The sequence below is a fragment of the Miniopterus natalensis genome, chromosome 18, assembly GCF_054644295.1.
Source record: "Miniopterus natalensis isolate mMinNat1 chromosome 18, mMinNat1.hap1, whole genome shotgun sequence".
NCBI classification, from domain to species: domain Eukaryota; kingdom Metazoa; phylum Chordata; class Mammalia; order Chiroptera; family Miniopteridae; genus Miniopterus; species Miniopterus natalensis.
In genome coordinates, this window is record NC_142098.1 from 13,444,561 (window position 1) to 13,464,291 (window position 19,731).

At 55.1% G+C, this 19,731-nt stretch overlaps 3 protein-coding genes across 4 annotated transcripts in view; 2 read left to right on the plus strand and 1 right to left on the minus strand.

The window, feature by feature from the left end:
• CBFA2T3 (CBFA2/RUNX1 partner transcriptional co-repressor 3) overlaps positions 1 to 6,802 on the plus strand; it is a 61,802-nt gene extending 55,000 nt beyond the window's left edge. The window contains exon 12 of the mRNA XM_087827469.1: positions 434 to 6,802. Coding sequence (XP_087683595.1) covers positions 434 to 724 — 291 coding nt within the window. The 3' untranslated portion in view covers positions 725 to 6,802. The remainder of the gene's footprint in view (positions 1 to 433) is intronic.
• Positions 6,803 to 9,268: 2,466 nt separating this feature from the next.
• PABPN1L (PABPN1 like, cytoplasmic) lies at positions 9,269 to 15,188 on the plus strand. The gene is made up of 8 exons (XM_087827394.1): positions 9,269 to 9,520; positions 9,974 to 10,112; positions 10,414 to 10,481; positions 10,989 to 11,095; positions 11,210 to 11,297; positions 11,899 to 12,044; positions 12,128 to 12,198; positions 14,974 to 15,188. Exons 1-8 carry the CDS (start codon positions 9,269 to 9,271, stop codon positions 15,186 to 15,188), a joined length of 1,086 nt encoding a protein of 361 aa, XP_087683520.1.
• An 81-nt stretch (positions 15,189 to 15,269) lies between these two features.
• On the minus strand, positions 15,270 to 19,639 carry TRAPPC2L (trafficking protein particle complex subunit 2L). Of its 2 annotated transcripts, none has more exons than XM_016220996.2 (5): positions 19,586 to 19,639; positions 17,938 to 18,110; positions 16,864 to 16,951; positions 16,646 to 16,725; positions 15,270 to 15,467 (listed from the first exon to the last, which is right to left on the minus strand). In XM_016220996.2, the coding sequence occupies exons 1-5, from the start codon at positions 19,616 to 19,618 to the stop codon at positions 15,422 to 15,424; spliced, it is 420 nt and encodes a 139-aa protein (XP_016076482.1). In that variant the 5' UTR covers positions 19,619 to 19,639; the 3' UTR covers positions 15,270 to 15,421. The 2 variants fall into 2 exon arrangements, with proteins under 2 accessions (XP_016076482.1, XP_016076483.1); XM_016220997.2 differs by lacking the exon at positions 19,586 to 19,639 and adding an exon at positions 19,564 to 19,573.
• Positions 19,640 to 19,731: the final 92 nt, after the last annotated feature.

Consider the following 19,731-nt stretch of genomic DNA (forward strand, 5'->3'; position numbering starts at 1 on the left):
GCCGAGGCAGGCCTGCCGTGCACCCCACATTGGAGCATGGCAGTCTTTGTTCTTCCAGGGATCCTACATTCTGTACGAGAGACCTGGTGGGGCAGGAGGGCTTCCTGGAAGAGAGGGAAGGGGCTATGGCTCCCTGCCTTCATGAGGACACTGTGGTGCTGTAAGCCCAGCATGAACCTATGTGGGGTGGGCTAAAGTCATACAATGCAGTAGCGCTAGCCCATTTCCCGAAAATGTCCCGGCCAAAGGGCTGTGTCACCACCAGGCACCACAAGCTGTAGCACTTTGGGGTCTTTCTGTCTCCCTTGACACCCTGGCTGGGTCTAAGCCAGTTTGTTCAGAGGGTGTTTTCCCCATCCTGCAGCAGGGCTGGGTACTTCGGGGATTTGCCCCAGCCCTGGCCCACACTGACCATCTCCTCCACCCAATCCAGAGCTGCTGGAACTGTGGGCGCAAGGCCAGCGAGACCTGCAGCGGCTGCAACGCAGCCCGTTACTGCGGCTCCTTCTGCCAGCACAAGGACTGGGAGAAGCACCACCACGTGTGCGGCCAGAGCCTGCAGGGGCCCTCAGCCGTGGTGGCCGACCCGGTGCCAGGACAGCCGGACGCCACCACCAGCCTGGGCCCCTGCCTGCCCACGGGTGCTGCCAGCCCCAGCGAAGCTGGCTCCACGGGGCCCTCTCGCCCCGGCTCCCCTGGCCCGCTGGATGCCGCACCCCGCTGACCCCTCCCAGACCCGCCGCTCGGCCCACGGACAAGCGCCCACCAACCCCGCCCAGCCCCAGCTGCCGGACACTTGGCCCGGCCCTGGGAGCCCGACCATTGGAGTCACTGCTGCTACTGCTTCTCTCCAAAAGAAAACACAGAACCAACAAAAACTGCATTCAACGCAACTTCCTCAGCTACCTGACGATCTCACGCGACAACCTCTTCAAGCATCCTCAGAACCTCCCACCAAGCTTTAGACAACAGAGCGGACACCGGCTGGAGCACCACCAGCTTGTCCACTGCCCTTCCTTCCTTTTCTCTCTCTCTCTCCTCCTCTCTCCCCCTCTCTCTCCCTCCCTCTTTTTTCTGTCTTTATGGCTTTCACACACTTTCTCTTTAATGAAAAAAATTGTTTGGTGGCTTATATTTTCAGTGAAGAATTTTGGGGGATTTTTATGGCAAAAGAGCCACTCAGAAATGGACAAAGAAAACTGTGGGGGTTTTCCCCTTTCTGATTAAAAAGGGAAAAAGAAAACTGTTATTTTATTGCCAGAGATCTGAGCCTCTGCATCACCGAAACTACCCCAGGGGTATGTGGCCCATTCGGTGAAGACAGTAAGAAAGACTTCAGTTTCTGACCCAAGAAGCATTTTTGGTTTCAGATTTTTTTTTTTTTTCCTTTAATGTCAAACTCTTTGGCTTTAAGTAGAAATCCAAAAAGTTTTTTTAAAAAAAGTAAAGGAAGCATACCTGTAAACTACCTTGCCAGCTAGCCAGCCAAGGATGCCGCACACACCTCTGCTCCAAAGGAAATCCAAAAAGCAAACACGAGAAGTCAAAATCCAAAATTTGTCACTGCCAAAGTATTTTTTTCACTGTTTTACTCCACTCTTGGGTTTGTTCAGATGTTGGTCTTTTCTTTTGATTCTGTTTTTAGAGTTTGGGATATTGGGGTTTGGAGGGTTTTGCCCAACAAGAAGCGACTTTTGTTTCTTTTTGACTAGACGGCAGCGCCTTTGCTGGGCACCGGGCGGTGGGTCTCGAAGCCACCGGCACCCCACCCGCTGCGCGTGAGAGTGTCTGCGTGTGCGCACAGGGCACCCTAGCCACGCGCTCCACGTGCGCAGGGGAAGAGACCTCCATCTGTCCTCACGCCCTCTGTGAATTTTCATCACATTTCATTTCTTCCACTTGTGAAAAAAAGTGCTAACGTGTCCTTCCCAGAGAGAGCATAATTCTGAAACAAAACTGTGACAATCTTTCGGGTTGATTTTCAAAGCACGGGGAGACAGCAACTGCGCCTATACCGACTGCGTCTCCGTCTTTCCTCCTCTACCTCTTCTCCCCTCCTCAGTGCCGCCCCACCCAACTCGTCTCTGCCCCACCGCCACCCTCCCCCAGTGTCCCCTGAACCTACTCTTCTTTCTTCACACTTTTGCAGAAAAAGAGAAAACAAAAAAAAAAACACACAAAAAAAACTACAAACAAGAACCGTCCGCCCTCGCCACACCTTCTGGAGACTTAGTCAGCTGTGCGTAACCTCACGTTTCTGTCCAGCTGATCATTCCGGGGGGTGTCCCCTCACTCTAGCTCTCTCCTCCCTCCCCCACTCAACTCCCCCAAGCAACCTCAAGGAGGAAATAAAGGAGTAAGGAAATTCTCACCTGTACTCAATGGAGAACAAACAGCAGCGTGGTCCATGATCTGGCATATTCTTGCGTCGCTGTAAGAAGTTCCCAGGACTGGAGTGCAATACGGAGAGTGACCAGCTACTGAAACCGGGGTTCCTGGGGGGCCCCAACCAAGAGGCAAGAAGTCAATAGTGTACGTTAATGTGAATGTATATAGTCCTTGCAGAGGTCCAAATAATGATATTCATGATGATAATAAAGAAGAGATGTTTGCCAAATAAAAAAAAAAATTAAGAGAAACTGCAGAAGTATGTCAAGTGTAGGAAATCGATTTTCAAAGAAATCTGAACTGTGGTCCTACGGGGAGCAATGGGTTTGTTTGATTACTGTTATTTTTTTCGGAGTCGTAAGAATTCATTCTTTGAGTATTGAAAAGATGGATTTCATCTGGTTGCCACAGACCAGGTACCATCCTGAACCACATCTGCCAGTGAAAACGTAATTCTGAAATAGACCTAATTCCAAGATAGATCTATTTTATTCTCCAGAAAGTTCCCCGTTCCAGCCACCATCTCTGTTGCCTGGTAAGTGGGTCTGTCACGCTCTCAGAGGTTTGCTTTTGTGGATTTCAGAAAAGCAAGGACCAGTTTGGGATTTGGGCTTTCGAGGCAGCAGAGGCCCACCTGTCATGTTTCCAGCCTTCTGTCTTTCTCTCTTGCAAATATTGAACCTATTAAAACGGCGTTTCGGATGTGCAGCGAAATGGGTTTGCTCCCCCTTGGAGGTGGGCGCTTTGGACTCTGTTCCCACAAGGTTGTGCTGCTAAACGGGGTGTCTGGAGAGTGTCTGCCCTGGGTATGCTGGGGGTCTGGCAGGGGAGGGCTAAGGCCCCTAGTCACTCATATCCCTGCCATCTGGACTGGGGGGTGAGGCCGCTGGTCTGAAGAGAGTCATGGAGGAGCCAGCCCCTCACCTGGAGACCTGCAGGTTTGCCTTGAAGGCCTCTGTTACCCTTCCCCTTGCATGGTCCCCCTTTGGGGACAAGCAGGTATGCCAGGGACACTGGCACGTTGGCCAACTGGCAGTGCCAGACCAACCTCCAGGGCTGGACCACTGGCTGAGGGCCTGAGGTGGAACAGCCCCTCCCACCCCAGCTGTTAGGAAGAGGGTGCCCTCAAGCCATCTCTAAAAGGCATCCTGGTATGGGTCTCACGTCCAGATCTCATATACCCAGAAGCCACCACTGGTGGGGCTGCAGAAATCTAGCATGAGGGGTTGGCCATAGGCCCACGGACAGAGCCCCTCCTGGCCAAGAGCATCCTCAGAATCAGGGGATGGCAGCAAGGTGGGGTGGGAGCTCGCAGTGAGGAAGCCAAGCCCAGAGTGGGCGAGAGGGGGGTGACCTAGTGTAAAGGCTGTGTCAGCCGGAGTAGGCAGCTCCTCCCGCTCCTCCCGTCCATGGAGTTGTGAGGAAGGCGATGGAGCTCCCTTCCATGCTTAGGGAGCTGGTGCTTCTTGCTGATCACTGTGCTTAGGCCCCATGTGGCTAAAGACCTTACAACCAAACATGGAATCAATAGCTTCGGGGCAGGGGGGGCAGAACTTTTGCACCAGGAGTTGGACTAGTGGCGTTAAACATGAGTGTCCATGCAGCACCTGTATCTGCACCTGGAGCACCTGCCTTCCGTATACAGAGAGGGGATCTAGCCTCCTGCTCTCTGCTCAGAGGCCACCCTGCCCTGGTACCTCTTGAGCTTATTATACACCATTGACCAGGGGTGTGGCATGCGAGGGTCTCCTCTCCACAGGCCACCACCACACAGGTGACCCAAAAGCTCTGTGAGATGTGGCTGCTTAAAGAGACTCCTTCCCTCCAAATCAAACCAAAATGGCAGCTTTACCTCTCCTGTTCTAAGGCCAAAACTATGGCAGGAAGGCGGCAGCTAGAGCCCACAGCCCACAGGGAAGGGACATCAGGATGGGTGCCAACACCTGGACCCCTCTTTTTCTCCCCCATGTGGATAGTATCCTGGTGTGTGACCCTCAACATTTCCCATCCCCCCCTCCCATCTCCTTATTTTTCTTCCTGCCCTGGACCCAGGCTGGTCTTTCTCTTAGGATGTGTCACCATCCCCAGGTGGTGTCTGGGGGATATTCTGTTGGCAAAGACCAGTGCCTGGCACTCCATGCATGGACTGGCTGGCACACCCCAAACCTCATCTGAATAGAGAGGGTCCCTGTCCCCAGGCTCACCAGGACACAGGGAAGCCTTGGGTGTTACCAGGGTCAAAGAGAAAAGCTGCAGAAAGTCTCAGGGGTCCAGGAGGGTAAGAGCTGTGGGACAAGAGCTGTGGGGAGGGGGCTGCCCTGTGGGCTTGGCAAGTGGGGTTACTCATCAGGGCCCCAAGAGGTTCAACGGCAGAGGGAGATGGACCGGAAAGGGGCAAGGACGTGTTGGTTTTGGTTTCATCCCAAGGACATAGTGGAGAGGGATCAGCTCAGGCTCTAACTTTCTGCTGTTTGCCAATTTTTCCAAATATATCTTCAAAATGACACCAAAGCCTTGTCTCTGTCATCCACCCATCTTGCCTGTCCCAGCCCACTGTAGCTATCATGTCCAGCCATCATTCTGCCAATCCCTCAGCCCATCTACAATTATTTATTGAGTCTCTTCTTCCATTAGTTCATCCTTCTGAGCAATCCAGTCATCTCTCTGGCCATCCAGTCACCTATCCACGCTCTGACTCACCCATCCATTCATACAGCTGTCTACCCATCTATCCATTTATCCATCCATTCATCCACCCATCTACTCATCCATCCATCGATCCATTCATTACTCTGTCCCAAATATCACTTGATCCCATCCCTCCCCATTCATCCTTTTACCACCCACCTGTCTCTCCACCATTTGCCCCTATACACACCATGCGTGTGTCTCCATCCATCCTTCAATCTTGCCCACACAACCCATGCCTCAGTCCATCTACCCATCCACCTCTGCATCCACTGAACCCAGAGTAGCACCACCAACCCCTCCATATTCCAAAGTTTCCAGGGTGCTTTGGATCCCCTCTGTGACCCCAGCTGCCCTGAAGGAACCTGCCTATGGGCACAGCCACCCCTTGCAGCCATTGTTCTAGACCTACTCCAGAGACAGATAAGAGTCTGTTACAGGCATTATGGGCAGATGGGACCAATGTCCTAGCAACAGCTCTGCCCAGTCTGGGCCCACCTGGCAAGTGTGGTGGCCATGGACCAGGAGTGTAAGTTGGGAATTGGCCCACATACCTGCTCAGGGACCCTGTGACCAGAGCCACCAGTCAGTGTGAGCACATTCCCTAGCAAAACCCTGACATTGTGGCATGGGGCTGCCCTGCCCTCTCCTTGTCTCCAGGGGTCACTGCCCCAAGGAAGTGTCCTCAGGAAAGGAAGGGAAGAAAGCCCAATGCTGGCCTCCCTCCAGACCCAGCTCCTGGAGCCCCTCACCTCCCTGGGTGCTCATGGGTGCACTGCCCCACTCCCACCCTCATCTTCCATCATGGAGTCTTGGGCAGCTGGGAATTAACTCTTCAGAGATCTGAATAATGTAGGAACAGGCCCTGCCCAGGCTGAATTTGGCTGATGGTGATAGATGTTCCCGGGAACCTAGAGGCCCAGTAGAGGCCCCCTGCCCAGCTCTCCCAAGCCCCAGAGACCCATTTTCACAGGCCACCAGGCTCCCATGCCACATAGGGCATTTTCCAAAAATGGGGCTGGGATCAAGGTCCTGGGTTATAGTTCTGCTGTCAGGAGAGAGGGAAGAGAAGGAAAGCATAGGGGGTGCAGGAGCTGGACCTTGAGGACCTGTCTGCTCTCTGGACACCTCATGGATAAGGCCTGGGGGAGCTGGGTGTCTGTGACAACAACCTGTACTGGTCCCCCAAAGTTCTAGAAAACACCATCTTGCATGCTTCTGTTCCTTTTGTTTCAATTCAGCTGGCCCCTGGAGTGCCACCCAAAGGCCCCTTGTACCAGTAACGCGATGTTAGGACTCAAGCTGGAGCCTGGTTTTAAAATATTAGAATGAAGGCATCGGGCACCCTTGCTCCCAAGCTGGACAAGGGGCCGGGCCAGGCCAGCCGTCGGCTCACCCACTGCATCCTTCGCAGGCCGAGGGGTTCGGGCCGTGGGAATGGGGCTGGAGCACAGCCTCGCACAACCTCGTGGAGAATGTGTTGATTTTCTTCTTTCTCCCTCTTTCTGCTTTTTATTTCTTAAAGTCCCCAAAAGGAGTTGGACAGTGAGTGTTGGGTCGTTTTCCTGTAACGGGTTTTCCTCGCGCTGTGTAGGATCCGTGGCATGCCGTCCCTGTCGCGTGTCCTCTGATGTACTCTGTTTGACCTGGACACTGTAAGACATTACACTTCAGGTCACGTCAGTTACCTCTGTGTCGTGTAATAAAGCCAACATTTGCCATCACGGCTCTGCCTCTGCTTGAGTTCCAGGCGACTCCGGCTAAGCCCTATTTCACACATTATCACCAAGCATGTGTTGGGGCCTTTCTCAGTTCCAAGCAAGAAAGACAACGTCCTGCCCCAAGTGAGTGTGCAACCGTGTGATGTAAGTTGGAGTGTGTATGGGACATGGGCAGATGACCCCCTGTTCAGTCCACCCCCAGCCTCCTGTATGGTGAACTTTCAAAGGTGTCCTCAAGGTGATCCGGATGACCTTGGACCCCAAGATGGCTCCAATGGCTTCATGGGCCCCAAGCCCCACTGCCTGTGACAATGCCGGGCACCTCCCACAAGACGCTGAGGATAGATACCAAGGGAAGGGACACCTTGATCCCAAGGAGCCAGGGTGTCAGCCATGGTGTCCCAGTTCCTAGGGCAGGTCCCGTCCAGAGTCGGGTGCCCAGTACTCGGCACTCCTGGTTCACGGGCGGCCCCTGGGGGAGGGATGTTATTAATACTCAGGCCCAGGCTTGGAACATGGTGTATTTTGAAAGGCGTCGTTGGAAAGGCCAGTGTGGGGGCGAGGCTGTCCCCACGCCAGGCGGCTGGCGGGAGCCCCAGCTGGGCCTGGTGTGTCAGCAGTCTCGGCACAGAGTGGGATGACAGCGCTTTTCCATTGCAGAGGTCTGAGCTCACAGGGAGGCTGCCGGGGGCCGGGCCTGAGTCCAGCGGCTCTCAGCTTGGACGCGGCACCGTGGTGTCCGGCCTCCCACGTGGAGGTAGAGGGGAAGGCCCTGACCAGAGGCCCTCCACGGGGCCTCAGGCCCACAGGAGGGAGGGAACCAACTGCCTCGCGTTAGGGGAGAAGACAGGCAGTGGCTGCACTCCCATCCATGTCCAGCCAGCCTTGGGCTGAAGCCCTATCCTCGGTGCAGACTTGGGCACTGCCCTTGAGGTACTCTGGCCTGCCAGGGGAGACCTAGGGATATGTCATTTACCCAGGACAGAAGGAAGGTGAGGCCCAGGAGCAGTGGCCACAAGAAGGAGGAGGAACAATCAGGGGGGCTCCCTGGAAGCAGCAGTATAGTGGCAATAGTGCCCCCTGGAGTCGTGCACATGTAAGTGTGGGCAGCTGTGTGGAGACGGGAAAAGGGGAGAGGCAAGAAGGACCTGCATTTGGGCTGGGAGGCCTGCGCATACAGCACCTCAGCCAAGGGGCCATGAGACTGCCTGGAGACCACCTTCCCTTGGGGGCCAAGGGGACACCATGCGGCCCCAATGGAGGTGAGGACAGAACCCGGAGAAGTAGGGAAGGGGGAGTCCGGCAAAAAGGCAGGGGCCTGAGGCTTCCCAGGGCTGGGGCGGGAGCCACAAATGTCCCCACTTCCAGGACACTTGCCTCATTCCCTCACACCCGCAGCTCCACTGTCGCCTGCAACTACGCCCCCTCCCCAATTCCAAGTGCCCAGGGAAAAGACCCCAACTGGCCCAATTTGGACCTACCAGCTATGGCCTAGAATAGGGAAACACTCTAGAGGGGCCCCCCATAAATATGTCAGGAGGACAGAAAAGCCACAACAGGAGCTCCACCAAGACTGAGCCAGGCGAGGGCAGAGGGAGGAGACCGGGGCACACAGGGACATGGGCCTGCAGCTTCCCTCCATGGGCAGCCAGTGAGGAGCAGGAGAAGCAGCGGAAGCAGGCTTTATAAATTGCCTTCAGGTGCCCAGTATCCATTACCTGACCTGCACATAATTCAACCATTGTGTCCTATAGCCAGAGCAGGATTCTGGCTTCATTTAAGTGGCTCCTACCTAAAAGCTGGTCCAGAATGGGAGTGGGGGGAGGGGAGGGTCCATGGGGAATGGATGGATGGGTCAGGAGAAGGGACAGAGGTAGACCTTGACCCCTGGGCAACCACCCTGTCCTCACCCCTCCAGGCCTTTGCTCAAGCTGTTCCCTCTGCCCAGGCCATCCCTGGCCATGGCTCTACCTGACCCAGTCCATCAAGGTTGGCTCAATTGCCACCTCTTCCGGGAAGCCTGCTCTGAACCCATATACCATCCTTCCTCCTTCTGTGCACTCAGATAATTTGTTCATGCCTGTGTCATCTTAACAATGGCCTAGGTATGTGGACTGGCAACTCCAGTGAGCTTCCTGGGTTGTCACTGTCCCTAGCTCAGGCCTCGGAGCAAGCCTGGCTGAGCTTGACATAGGGAGGCCCCCCTGGGCTCCGCCTCAGCTGCACCTGTCTCTCCACCCTGAGTGTCCTAGAGATGCCTGCCTCAGCGAGTAAGAAGGGGAGGGGAGGTATCCACGGCCTTTGACTCCTCAGGGCCCAGAAGCCAGGGCTGGAAGCTTGGCTGCAGCTGGAGGCCTTTTAAGTGCTTAGTGGGAGCAGCAGGCCTTGAAACCCAAGGAGGGTGCCAGTAGGTGCTGGTGTGGAAGTAAGCATCGGAGGCCTCGCCTGCTCTGCCCTCTACTTCATCCGCTATGTGGCCTTTCTGCAACCATGCTCTCTTTTCACCCCCCACTGAGGCCTGGCTCCAGAGGGCTTCCTCCGACCCTGAGGCCCAAGGCTGGGGAGCCTGGAGCTGGACCGAGAAGACCCCTCTGGAGCCAGAGTGTGGGGACAAAAAGGAAGAGGAGGAGACTGGGAAAGCGGGGGACAACGAGGAAGATGCAGGCTTCCCTCTGTTTCTACTGGAGAGGGAGGACCTGGCCGAGCATTCAGTGCCTGACCAGGTATTAGCCTCATGAAGCACAGCTGCTTGGAGCATTGGGCAGGTACTGGGCGGGGACCTAGGGCACCCTGTGTATGGGGACAGGGGGTGGGGTCAGGAGATGAACTACTGCAGCTCCAACCTCGGAGGTGAGAGGGCCACTGTCCCCTGCCTGGAAGAGGGTAGTGGGGATGCCCATCCCTGCACAGGCTGGAGGGAACAGGGTGGCTTCTCTGGCCTGGAGGGGACTTTGTGTGTTGGGGGAGGATTACAGGGGCTTCTCTGTGGCCCAAGTCCGAATGGCCTTCCATTTCGCTTCGAGAAGGTCCCAGCACACAACTCTGAGGGCCACTGGGGTCAGGCCTGCCTCCCTCTGCCCTCCCTCTGCCCTCCCTCTGCCCTCCCTCTGCCCTCCCTCAAGAGGAGCCTGGGGGTGTCCTGCCTTGGGGCTCAGCCTGGGGCTGTGTGCTGGCAGGAGCTGGAGGCCATCAAACTGAAGCTGTGGGCCATGGAGCAGGCCCAGGGGCTAGAGCTGCCCAGGGCGCAGGGCCAGGCGGAAAAAGAGGAGGCAGCTAGGTCTGTGCTGGCCCAGCAGGTGCTGAATCCCAAGACAGGTAGGAGCCAGCAGGCCAGGCAGGCCCTTTCCCAGGGTGGGTGGGTGGGCCCTCGAGTCCTTGGGCATGTGGCTCTGAGCCCCCTTCCCCCTCTATAAATCAGGATGGGCTGGGAGCTGCTGCTGAGAACGGGCCAGCTCACAAGGAGTGTTGGCCTGGCAGGCGACAGTAAGTCCTCCTAGAACAGGCGGCAACCTCTCTCCCAGGAGTGAGGAATGAATGAGCCATGAACGGGAGGTGCCTGCCCTTAGCGGCTGCCCAGAGCCCGGCCCACCCTATCCTGAGGCTGCTCTCTCTACAGGCTGCCCCTGCTCTGGGATCCCCATGGAGAAGGTGGAAATGGACCGCAGATCCGTCTATGTGGGCAACGTGAGTGCACAAGGGAGTGAGCTGGGCCTTTTCAGGGGCCGCTACAGGTCTGCTGCCTCCTCCTCGCTGTGAGGATTAAAGGAGGGGACACACACGGGAGCAAACCCAAAGCCACACAGGCCTGAGGGGAGAAGCAGGAGGGCAGGGCTGAAGAGGTGGGAAGGGCCTGTGGGCCTGTGTTGTCAAGTGTTCTGATGCCCCCAGTGGGAGCTGGGAGTTGGGATTTCCACCTGAAGTCTCCCAGTTGGTCAATCATTGGCAACAGATTTCACTTTACAAAGCCATACACCCTTTGCACAGGCCAAATAAACATGGGGGTGTCACCTAACACATGAGGGGTCATCTCAGTCTCCAGTCCACCTCCAACAGGGGTGGGGGCAGAGGCCTTGGCTACCTCCCGCACCCTGAGCTCCAGCCAAACCCTCTCTACCAAGAAAACATACGCAGGAGGCCCCAGGAGGGTGAGGCCTTTGCAGGAGCACCCCCACCAGGCCGTACCTGTGGCAGGTAGACTACGGGGTCACTGCTGAGGAGCTGGAGGCCTACTTCAACATCTGTGGGGATGTCCAGCGGGTCACCATCCTGCGCGACAAGTTCTCTGGACACCCCAAAGGGTCAGAGCGGGGCCTTGGAAAGGAGGCTGGGGAGGGGGCTGGGCACCCCAGGGTACTACTGCCCAGCAGGGGTGACCTGGGGGTGGGCCCTCATCAGCCCTCATTTCACCCCAGCTATGCCTACATAGAGTTTGCTACTGAGAGCTCAGCCCAGGCTGCTGTGGAGCTGGACGAGAGCATCTTCCGAGGCCGGGTCATCAAGGTTCGTGAACCCCATGAGTCACCAGGGTACCTGGAGGCGGGGGTGTTAGGGGTGCAGACTCTGCCCTGAGCTTCTCTACTTTAACCCATTAATGCCTGAGGTGCAGGGAAATGCCAGCATAAGGAGGCTGACACACAGGGAGGTTGACACACTGCCCAGCCTGACCCTTCTGCAATCTCCCAACATCTCTTGGCACAGCCGCTGGGCAGCAGAGAAGGGTTTGTCTTGGGTGTGGCACTGGGGGGGCTCCCTCCCAACCTGGATTCCACCCTGTGAAGGGGGAGATGTTGGCTCAACAGGGACACATCAAGCGACCACAGCTATGTCTGGACAGTTTGGAAATAAGTGGAGATCTTGAGAAGGCTGAAAACAAGGTTAGGGTCTGATGCCTTGGGAGGCCCCGTGCCCTGGGTGCCGCCACCAGGGTCTGGTGGGCTCTGGGGCCTGTGCACACCACCTGTGAGCCTCCAGCAAAGAAACCCAGGAAGCCTTCCTGGAGACAACTTTAGTCCTGGGATCTGCCCTGAGGAAGGGATTTAGGCTGCACTGGGGAGGAAGGTGTGAGAACACAGGTCTTGGGCCACTCAGCCTTTGGTTCCAGGTGCTGCCCAAAAGGACCAACTTACCAGGGATCACCTTCACAGTCCCAGGGGCCCTGCAGGGACACCCAGGTGCCAAGGGGGCACCCTTCTCCCACAGCAGGAGCCTCCAGGGCGGGGCCCACATCATACCACGAGGGTGGAACAGGTGAGTGTGCAGGTGGAAAGGGCTCTGCCCAGGGCTGATGAGGCCCTGGGTGGATGCTCTCGTCCCATTCTCTCTCTGCACAGGGGCCGTGGAAGAGTCTCCCTATGGTATTCACCATACTGCAGGAGGAACCTGATTTTGAGAGTGGGGCTGGGTCAGGAATACACAGCTGTGCTCCGTGTGGGGCCATTTACTCAAGGATGTGGGGTACTGCGGGGTGATACAGCAGGCTGGCAGGGAACAGCAGGGGGGGAGCATGAGGCCAGAGGAGAAATTCAGGGTCAGTGGAGAGCTGCCTCCATGTTCCGAAGAAACAGCTCTGCCTCCCTTCACTCAGGTGGGAAGATGGCCAGCCCACCAGGGCCATGCACAGTGGCCCAGGCCCCACAGCTAAAGCCACAAGTCACGAAGCAGGGTACACGGGTGGGGCTCAGAGGGGAATGCTCTTTGGAGCTTTGGAGGGCACCGAGCAAAGCTTCGGACAGGCAAGGCCCGGGCAGAGCTGAGTCAGCTCAGGGTTGGCATACTCAGGGCTCTTTGACTAACTCCTTTTAAAGAAAAATATGTGTCTTAAAAGTAAAGCATAATTAAATTTGAATGATTTTTAAAAATACATCACAACAGACCTCCGTTTATTTGTCTCTTGGACACTCGTTCACTTTCTCAGGTGCACTCTATAAAGGCAGGCGACAGATAGGATGTGGCTGTGGAGCCGAGACCCTTCTCTACCGCACTTCACTGCTAACAGCCAAAGGGCAGTGTTGGGGCTAACAGTGGCACCATCGGCTCCCATGCTACAGGGGAAGCAGTCGCTAATTATGTCTCCACCCCAGGTCTGGTGGCTTCCAGGGCACACGTTCCTCCCACTGCGACTGACCCAGAAGCCTGCCTCTCAGCCTTGTTATGCTTATTTGATTTTCAATCCTTTAAATTTCAAACAGAGATGCTTTGAGCTTTTAGCCACAGGTGGGGCCACCCAGATAGTCCACAGGTGGGTTGGTCCCTGTCTCTGTCCCTGGCCCCCATCCCCATTCTCTAGCACCAGGGAAAACAGGTCACATGTCCCTTGTGACCTGGGGTCAACGTTGGCCCTTAATAGTGGGGCGGCTGTGCCTGGAGGAAACCCAGACACACGGCTCCCTTTGCCCGTCTGGTCTGGGGCAGAAGGAAGGAGAGGGAGAGGCACTGATGCCCAAAGGAAGACTGCTGGCAGTGAACTTCCGCTAAGAAATCACCTGGAATAACAGCCAAGGGCTGACTAGGAGTGAATCTGAGGGGCTCAGCCCTGGGGTGGCAGGGGGCAGGCAGGCAGGTGGCCCTCAACAAGACCACCTCTTGTATAAAGATGTAAAAAGATAACGTGGAACTGCCATCTAACAGTTCTGCTGGCAGAACAAAGACCAGCAGATTACTTCTAACCCTTGATTTCCTCAAGGCCTAAAATGGGAATGCTACCTAAGAAGGTGTGTGAAAACTCCCTAATGTGGAAACCATTTATGGGTTGGTCAGTTGAAAATACAGAAAAACCCAAAGAGCAATGGCTTCAACAAGGGTTTTTTATTTGTTTTTCACATAAAAATTGCTAAATACCAGTAGCCCAGGGTTGATATGTCAGCAAAGACACAGGCTCCTGCTAGCTCCCTATCCTTAGATGAATCTTATCATGATCTCAAGATGGTTGCAAGAGCTCCAGTCATCACATTCAAGTTTTAGGCAGGAAGAAGGGAAAAGATGGAGGGGTACTCCATCTGCCAGGTGAACCCCCTTTTGAAGTATCTTTCCTGGAAGTCCCCCCCCAACACCATCCACTTACATGCATGACCACCTATCCTTGTGTTCTATAAAGGTAGGAAGGACCTTTCTCAAGGTAATAGGGAAGTTAGTGAGAAAGCAAGGAAGGATGGATACTGGGTCAGCAATTTGTAATCCCTACCAGAGCCACTACTCGGGCAGGAGAGGTCACTATTGAAAACTCAACCATGGAATGCAGGGAAGAAATCCTGAGAGGGGCCTGTGGTCCACTGGCATTGCAACCAGCGCCTGCTTGGTACTTCTCAGCCCTACTCTAAGTCTTCCAGTTCCACCTGCGGTGAGGCAGGAGCGCGGGGACTAGAACCTCTTTTAAACACACTCCTGTTAAAGCTGTTGTTTTTTTTTTGCTTCTATAATTTAACAAATTAATACTGTGCTTGTCAGAAGGAAAGGAAACCCAAAGGGGTGCAGAGAAAAGGTCATCTCCCAGTTCCAGCCCCAGGCTGACCAATGTCACAGCCTTCCCCATTCCCCAGAGGGAGCTGAGCCACCTTCCTCCTGGGCAGAGACCCTCTCCCGTGACTGAGGGTGTAAGGGAGGAACTCACAACAGTTTTGGGGCACTGACTCAAGGAAGCCAGCCACCAGCTCTGTGAGAATACAACTTGGAGCAGACTGTGTGGGTGGGGCTCAGGCCTGCAGGTCCTTGTCGACTCTCCTACTTCACAGGGCACAGTAGCAAATGGCAAAGGGCATTAGGACCTGCCTGACCCCAGAAGGGGCTGACACTGTCCTCTGGACTTGGCTGACTAAGCCTCCAAGGAAGTAAAATGCAGACATCCAATTACACCAGCTCCTCCTCAAATGTAAGGCCTCCTGCCACAGGGAGCTTGCCCTTGGGCCTCAGGGGCAGCAGGGGACTCAACACCTAACCCGGTCTGGCCCTCAGGCCACTAGAAACCCTGTGCACTAACAGGTGGAAGAGGACTCCTTCATACTAAAAAAGCAAGCAGGACAGGTGAAACACTGCAGTTACACAAAGTGGCCTAGATCTCGTAAGGGCTGCCTCCCAAGTTTGGGCTAAGTCCAGACATCAGGCTGAATGCAAGACCAGAAAAAGAAGCTCTCGCTGTGGAAGAATGTGTGCGGGGCTGTCCCCTGTGCCCCTCTAAATCCAGCTACAGAAATGAGGCCCTATGCAACACCCTACCTGTTCAGCCACTGGGGGGCGCCGCAAGAGCAGCCGGTGGAGCAGAGAGGCTGGCCCACAAGTCCCTCTGAAGCCTCCTCGCTGGCTGCTCCAGGGCTCCAAGCTCTGTGGGCTCCTGCCACCCAGCTCCCACTGCCCCTTCATGCCTGTGCGGACAACAGCTCCCTGCTGTCTGGTCCCTGACCTCTGCCCCCATCCCTGAAAAGTCCTGCATTAAACACTCTGTAGTTAAAACTTCTGCAGACACGGAAGGAAAACACCAAATCTGATGTTACAAGATCTTTAATTGACATGCACCACACCACGTGACACATATGTGACACTAAGGAAGAGGTAAATGATAATAAATACACATCTACACAATACGGTTATGTACAAAACACTTCTCTTCAATCAACAGGCAGCAATCTTCTCACTCAACAGACCTGTATCATCATAGATGTCACCATGCTATCAAAGGCCCTGCAAACAGAAACATACCAATTCAGAGAAGAGACCTGGCCCTCCACCCCCCTGCCAGACAGGCTCTGTGGCACTGCCTGTATCCCATGGCATTCTGGGCATCAGTCTCTAACACCCAGGTAAGTAAACTTAGATGAGAGACCAGGTCGTGTGTCCTGCCATACCTGGCAGTGAGAACCTAAGTCTCCTGCCTCCCACTTGCCTTCAGGTTTCCCGAGGTCCTGCCCAGTGGGTTTCCAGGCAGAGGTGGAAGAGCAGCGTGGGCATGCATAGCTGCAGAACAGCAAGAACAGTGGCTGTCACTGCCCTGAATAGCCCAGGAGTCACAGGGTTCTACATAACAGCGCTGGCTTCTCCCCCCAGGACCCATGGTGACCCAAAAAACAGTATCACAGCTGAGAGAAGGCGCCACAGAAAGGGCCTGGCTCAGGTCACTGTAGTGTCCTCTCGCCTGCCGGCTACAAGCAGCCCCTTGGGAAACGTATCTAGAAATGTAGGGAATTCCCAGGAGTAGGTTTGGAGTGTGTGAACACTTCTTTATATGAAGCAACTTCATGGCGTTTTGACATTAAAAGAATGTTTATTTGGCCCAGCCAGTGTGGCTAAGTGGCTGACCATCGATCTATGAACCAGGAGGTCACTGTTCTATTCCTGCTCAGGTCACATGCCTGGGTTGTGGACTCGATCCCCAGTAGAGGGTGTGCAGGAGGTCGCTGATCGATGACTCTCTCTCTCCCTCTCCCTTCTGCTCACTGAGATCAATAAAAACATCTAAAAGACTTTATTTGAAGGCTATTTGAAGATACCTGCAATCCAATTTCCTTACCATCCAAGTTCAATATCAAAGACAGAATTAGGCAGCAACAGGAGAATGTTTTCCCAGAAGGCTCCTGTCCATATGCCTGGGCCCCCACTGGGTTCTGTGATGGTGCCCCAGTACCTGTGGGGTGCACGTGGGAAACCAAATGGGCAAGCTCTGCCCCCCCATTCCCCTCTGTTTTATATGTTGGAAATTTGTGTGAGAGTTTGTTTGAAAAAACAGGGTTCTGCTGCTTCAGAATTGGTGCCTTAGAAAAGTGTCCATCCCTTAAAAAGACTTCCCTCCCTTTCAAAATCACTGCCTTTTAGGAAGGCAGGGCCTACAAACATAGGTAGCAACCTGAGAGTAGTAGGCCCACCTGGACTGAATGCGGTCCCCTGGGTTATAGAAGGGGTTACACATCACGTCTGTGTAGGAGTTGTGCAGCTTCCGGAACATCTGGAACAAGAACCAACGTTTTTAATTTACATGTACACAAGATTACTGCCGTATTTTTTGCCTCTCAAGATTTTAAAACAAAGTGTAAAAAGGGAAACAAATGGCCTCAGGCATGGCTTACAGACACCCTGCACTCACACTGCGAATCTCGTTGTCTCGAAGTGCCGTGTTGGAGGAATCCACCACCATAACAAACTTCACCTTGGAGTTGGTCACGTAGCCATATCTGCACAGCTGGTTAGGGAACATGCTGTCAACACAGGGACTCTGAGACAGCATGAAACAAGAGCCTCACAGTGCAGAGTGTGAAAGTAGAGGGCCATCTGTGCATGCCCCCCACTCCCTCTCCAAAGCCACTTTGGAGAAACATAACAAACCTTGCGTTACAGGAAGTGCCCCAGGCTGGGCCTGTCTTACAATGCCAGGAGGACCACATAGACCACACTGGCTATGACTGCACACTCCCTTTGGGCAGCTTCTGGTGTTTACTAGAGAAGCAAAGGGCAGGCACCTAAACCCCATCCTGATTCAGACTCCAGGGCTGCCCTGCCCAGGCCTTGCCCTCTTTATGAATCAATGCTTAGCCTAGGAGTGTTAACTGAAAATTTAGAAATTTCACAAAGGGCAAATCCTGCCTGCAGTGTCCACATCTTTAAAGGCCACTTCATCTCATAGAACATTGGCTCCCAGGCAAGCATCACTGTGGGCAAGCTGCATCATTGCTTGTGGGAGTTTCTTTGAACGCCATGGGTTTCAAGCTATTTGCCCCAAGGGAGTGGTTAAGATTTTACAGTGACTTGTGGGGTTCCGCCTGATAATGAAAGGAGTGAACCCATCATTCCTTGCTCAGTGGTGGCCCTGCTGAGAAAGAAATCCTTGCAGGCATAAACTAGGAGCTTCCCCAGCTCCTCTGTAAACTTGACAAGAGACAGATGCAAACTGTCACAATTTTCTAGGTAATTCAAGCCTAGCTTTTCCCACATTATCCTAATTAAAGGTTAAAATGGTAAGGTCTCAAATAGCCTCAAGCTGCCCTAATTCTCCCTGGGCTAAAAGCCCTCCTCACCTTTTGCTCTTTTCAAGTGGTGGTACAAAATGCCTTTCAAGGCTATCTGATCCTACAGTATACCACACAACTACAGGCAGAATCCCTGGATTCCAACCCTAGAGGGAGAAGCCCGCTGACCGGCCCCTGCTGGGTGTGAAGGATACACCTTGTAGTCCTCTGTGGGGTACAGCAGGCCCAGGTAGAGCTCCCTCTGGTCCACCAGAGCCTTCCCCATTGCAGAGATCTTCTCATCCACCACATCCAGGGATGTGTGCACCATGTAGTGGAACTTCAGCTCGTTCTCTGTGGGGACACTTCGGATGTAAAGAGGGTAATTCTGCAAGAGAGGATGACAGCAACTGAGGTGATGTGAATCCACCCTGTGTGCACCAATTACGAAAACGAGGCCAGAGCACTTGGGGCGGAGGACTAGCCAAGTGCCAACCAGCCACAGGAACACACTCCCCTTCTCTAAAACTCACTGGTTAATTTTCCAGACTGTTGTGGGCACTGCCTTCAGGGAACCCAATCGAATCTGAGAAGGTTTACCTATTGTCTGCAAAGGGGGCATGCATCCCTAGGGTGGGCAGAAAAAAAAAGATGGCTCTCAAAAATGGGTTTGAGCACGGCCTGACAACTAACCCTGTCACCTAGACAGGTCACTTACCTTCTGTGCGGGCCCCAGCACCAGCACCTGCTCTCCTCCTGGCCCCATAATACTGGCTATTTCCTGATACACCACCTCCTGCAATCTCTTTCACCTTAGCAGAGGCACTGGCCTGCCTCTCACTAAACGCTTCAAGGCTTGGCTCGAACCTTCCTCCATCTCTGCACATCCATTTCTGACCATCTTAATCCTGGAATTAACAGCATCTTCCCGGGGACACCCTCACGTCACAATTCATTGCTTCTGTCCCTCGCCGGGCACTCCCCACTGTCCCTGCTCTAATGGGGCTGACATCTGGCGGAGACAGTCAACAAAGCCGCCAACGAATAAATAACTTGTTGAAGGAAGCCGGCATTAGGGAGCTTCAAGGCAGGAACGCCTCATAAGCCTGGTCTCACTGAGAACCGAAGGACACTGTAATAGGAGCGTGTGGACAGCTACCCAGCTCGGTCAGAATTCAGAAACAGCTTCCTAGAGGAAATGAAATCTATGGTGGCCAGTGAAGGGGATGGAAGACGGGGAAAGGGGTCTGGGGGAGAGGAGTTCCAGGGACAGAGCCCGTCAGGGAGCTGCGGGGAATGCCGCGGGGTGAAGACGGCGGGGTTAGCGGCATGGGGGAGGGGGGAAGGCGACCAGGTCATTCAGATCTTAACCCGAGGCAGCGAGAAGGCCCTGGAGAGATTTTAGGCGGGAGCGTGACACGACCTAAATTGTTTTCAAAGCGGCACTGTGACTGCTGTGTGTGGTGTCGCTCGTCCGAGCGGGCGATGGCGTGGCCGGGAGCACGCGGTGCAGCGGGATGGGGAAGTGGGCGGCCGACTCCGGAACCGGAGGAGTGGGGCGGGGCGCGGCGTGGAGGCGCCGGGCGGGACAGAGGCCCGGCGGGAGAAGAGGTTCCGGCCGGTGGGCGCCCGCGGTGGGGGGGAGGGGGGGCATGACGCTTGCGCAGCTGCAGAAGCGAGTGTGGGCGGCGCCTCCCCGGAACCGCCCCGACGCCGTCCGCTCCGCGAAGCCCGCGGGCCTGTCCCTCCGGGGCCCTCGGGGTAGGGAGGTAGGAAGGCGGAGACCGAGGGCGGGACCTGGGCAGGGGTACCGGCAAGCGCCGGAGCACCGCACGGCCGACCTTAGTCCGCTGGCGTACGCACCTCCTTGGCGATCACCGCCACGCACACCGCCATCTTGGGAGGCCCGGCCGGCCGCGTCACGTGATCACCAGCCGGTCACGTGCCGCCCGCGCCCCGCCCCTCTCGTCCGGCGGGTCTGGGCGGCCTAGTCCCGCCGCCGGGAAGGA

Coding starts and splice junctions, on each gene's coding strand:
- PABPN1L (XM_087827394.1), top strand. CDS start 9,269: ATGTGGCCTTTCTGCAACCATGCTCTCTTTTCACCCCCCACTGAGGCC. Junction 10,113..10,413: donor GGTGCTGAATCCCAAGACAG/GTAGGAGCCAGC, acceptor CTCTCTCTACAG/GCTGCCCCTGCTCTGGGATC. Junction 10,482..10,988: donor GATCCGTCTATGTGGGCAAC/GTGAGTGCACAA, acceptor TACCTGTGGCAG/GTAGACTACGGGGTCACTGC.
- TRAPPC2L (XM_016220996.2), bottom strand. CDS start 19,618: ATGGCGGTGTGCGTGGCGGTGATCGCCAAGGAG. Junction 16,952..17,937: donor CCCACAGAGGACTACAAGGT/GTATCCTTCACA, acceptor CCAGCTGTGCAG/ATATGGCTACGTGACCAACT. Junction 15,468..16,645: donor GGGGACCGCATTCAGTCCAG/GTGGGCCTACTA, acceptor TTCTGTTTGCAG/GGCCTTTGATAGCATGGTGA.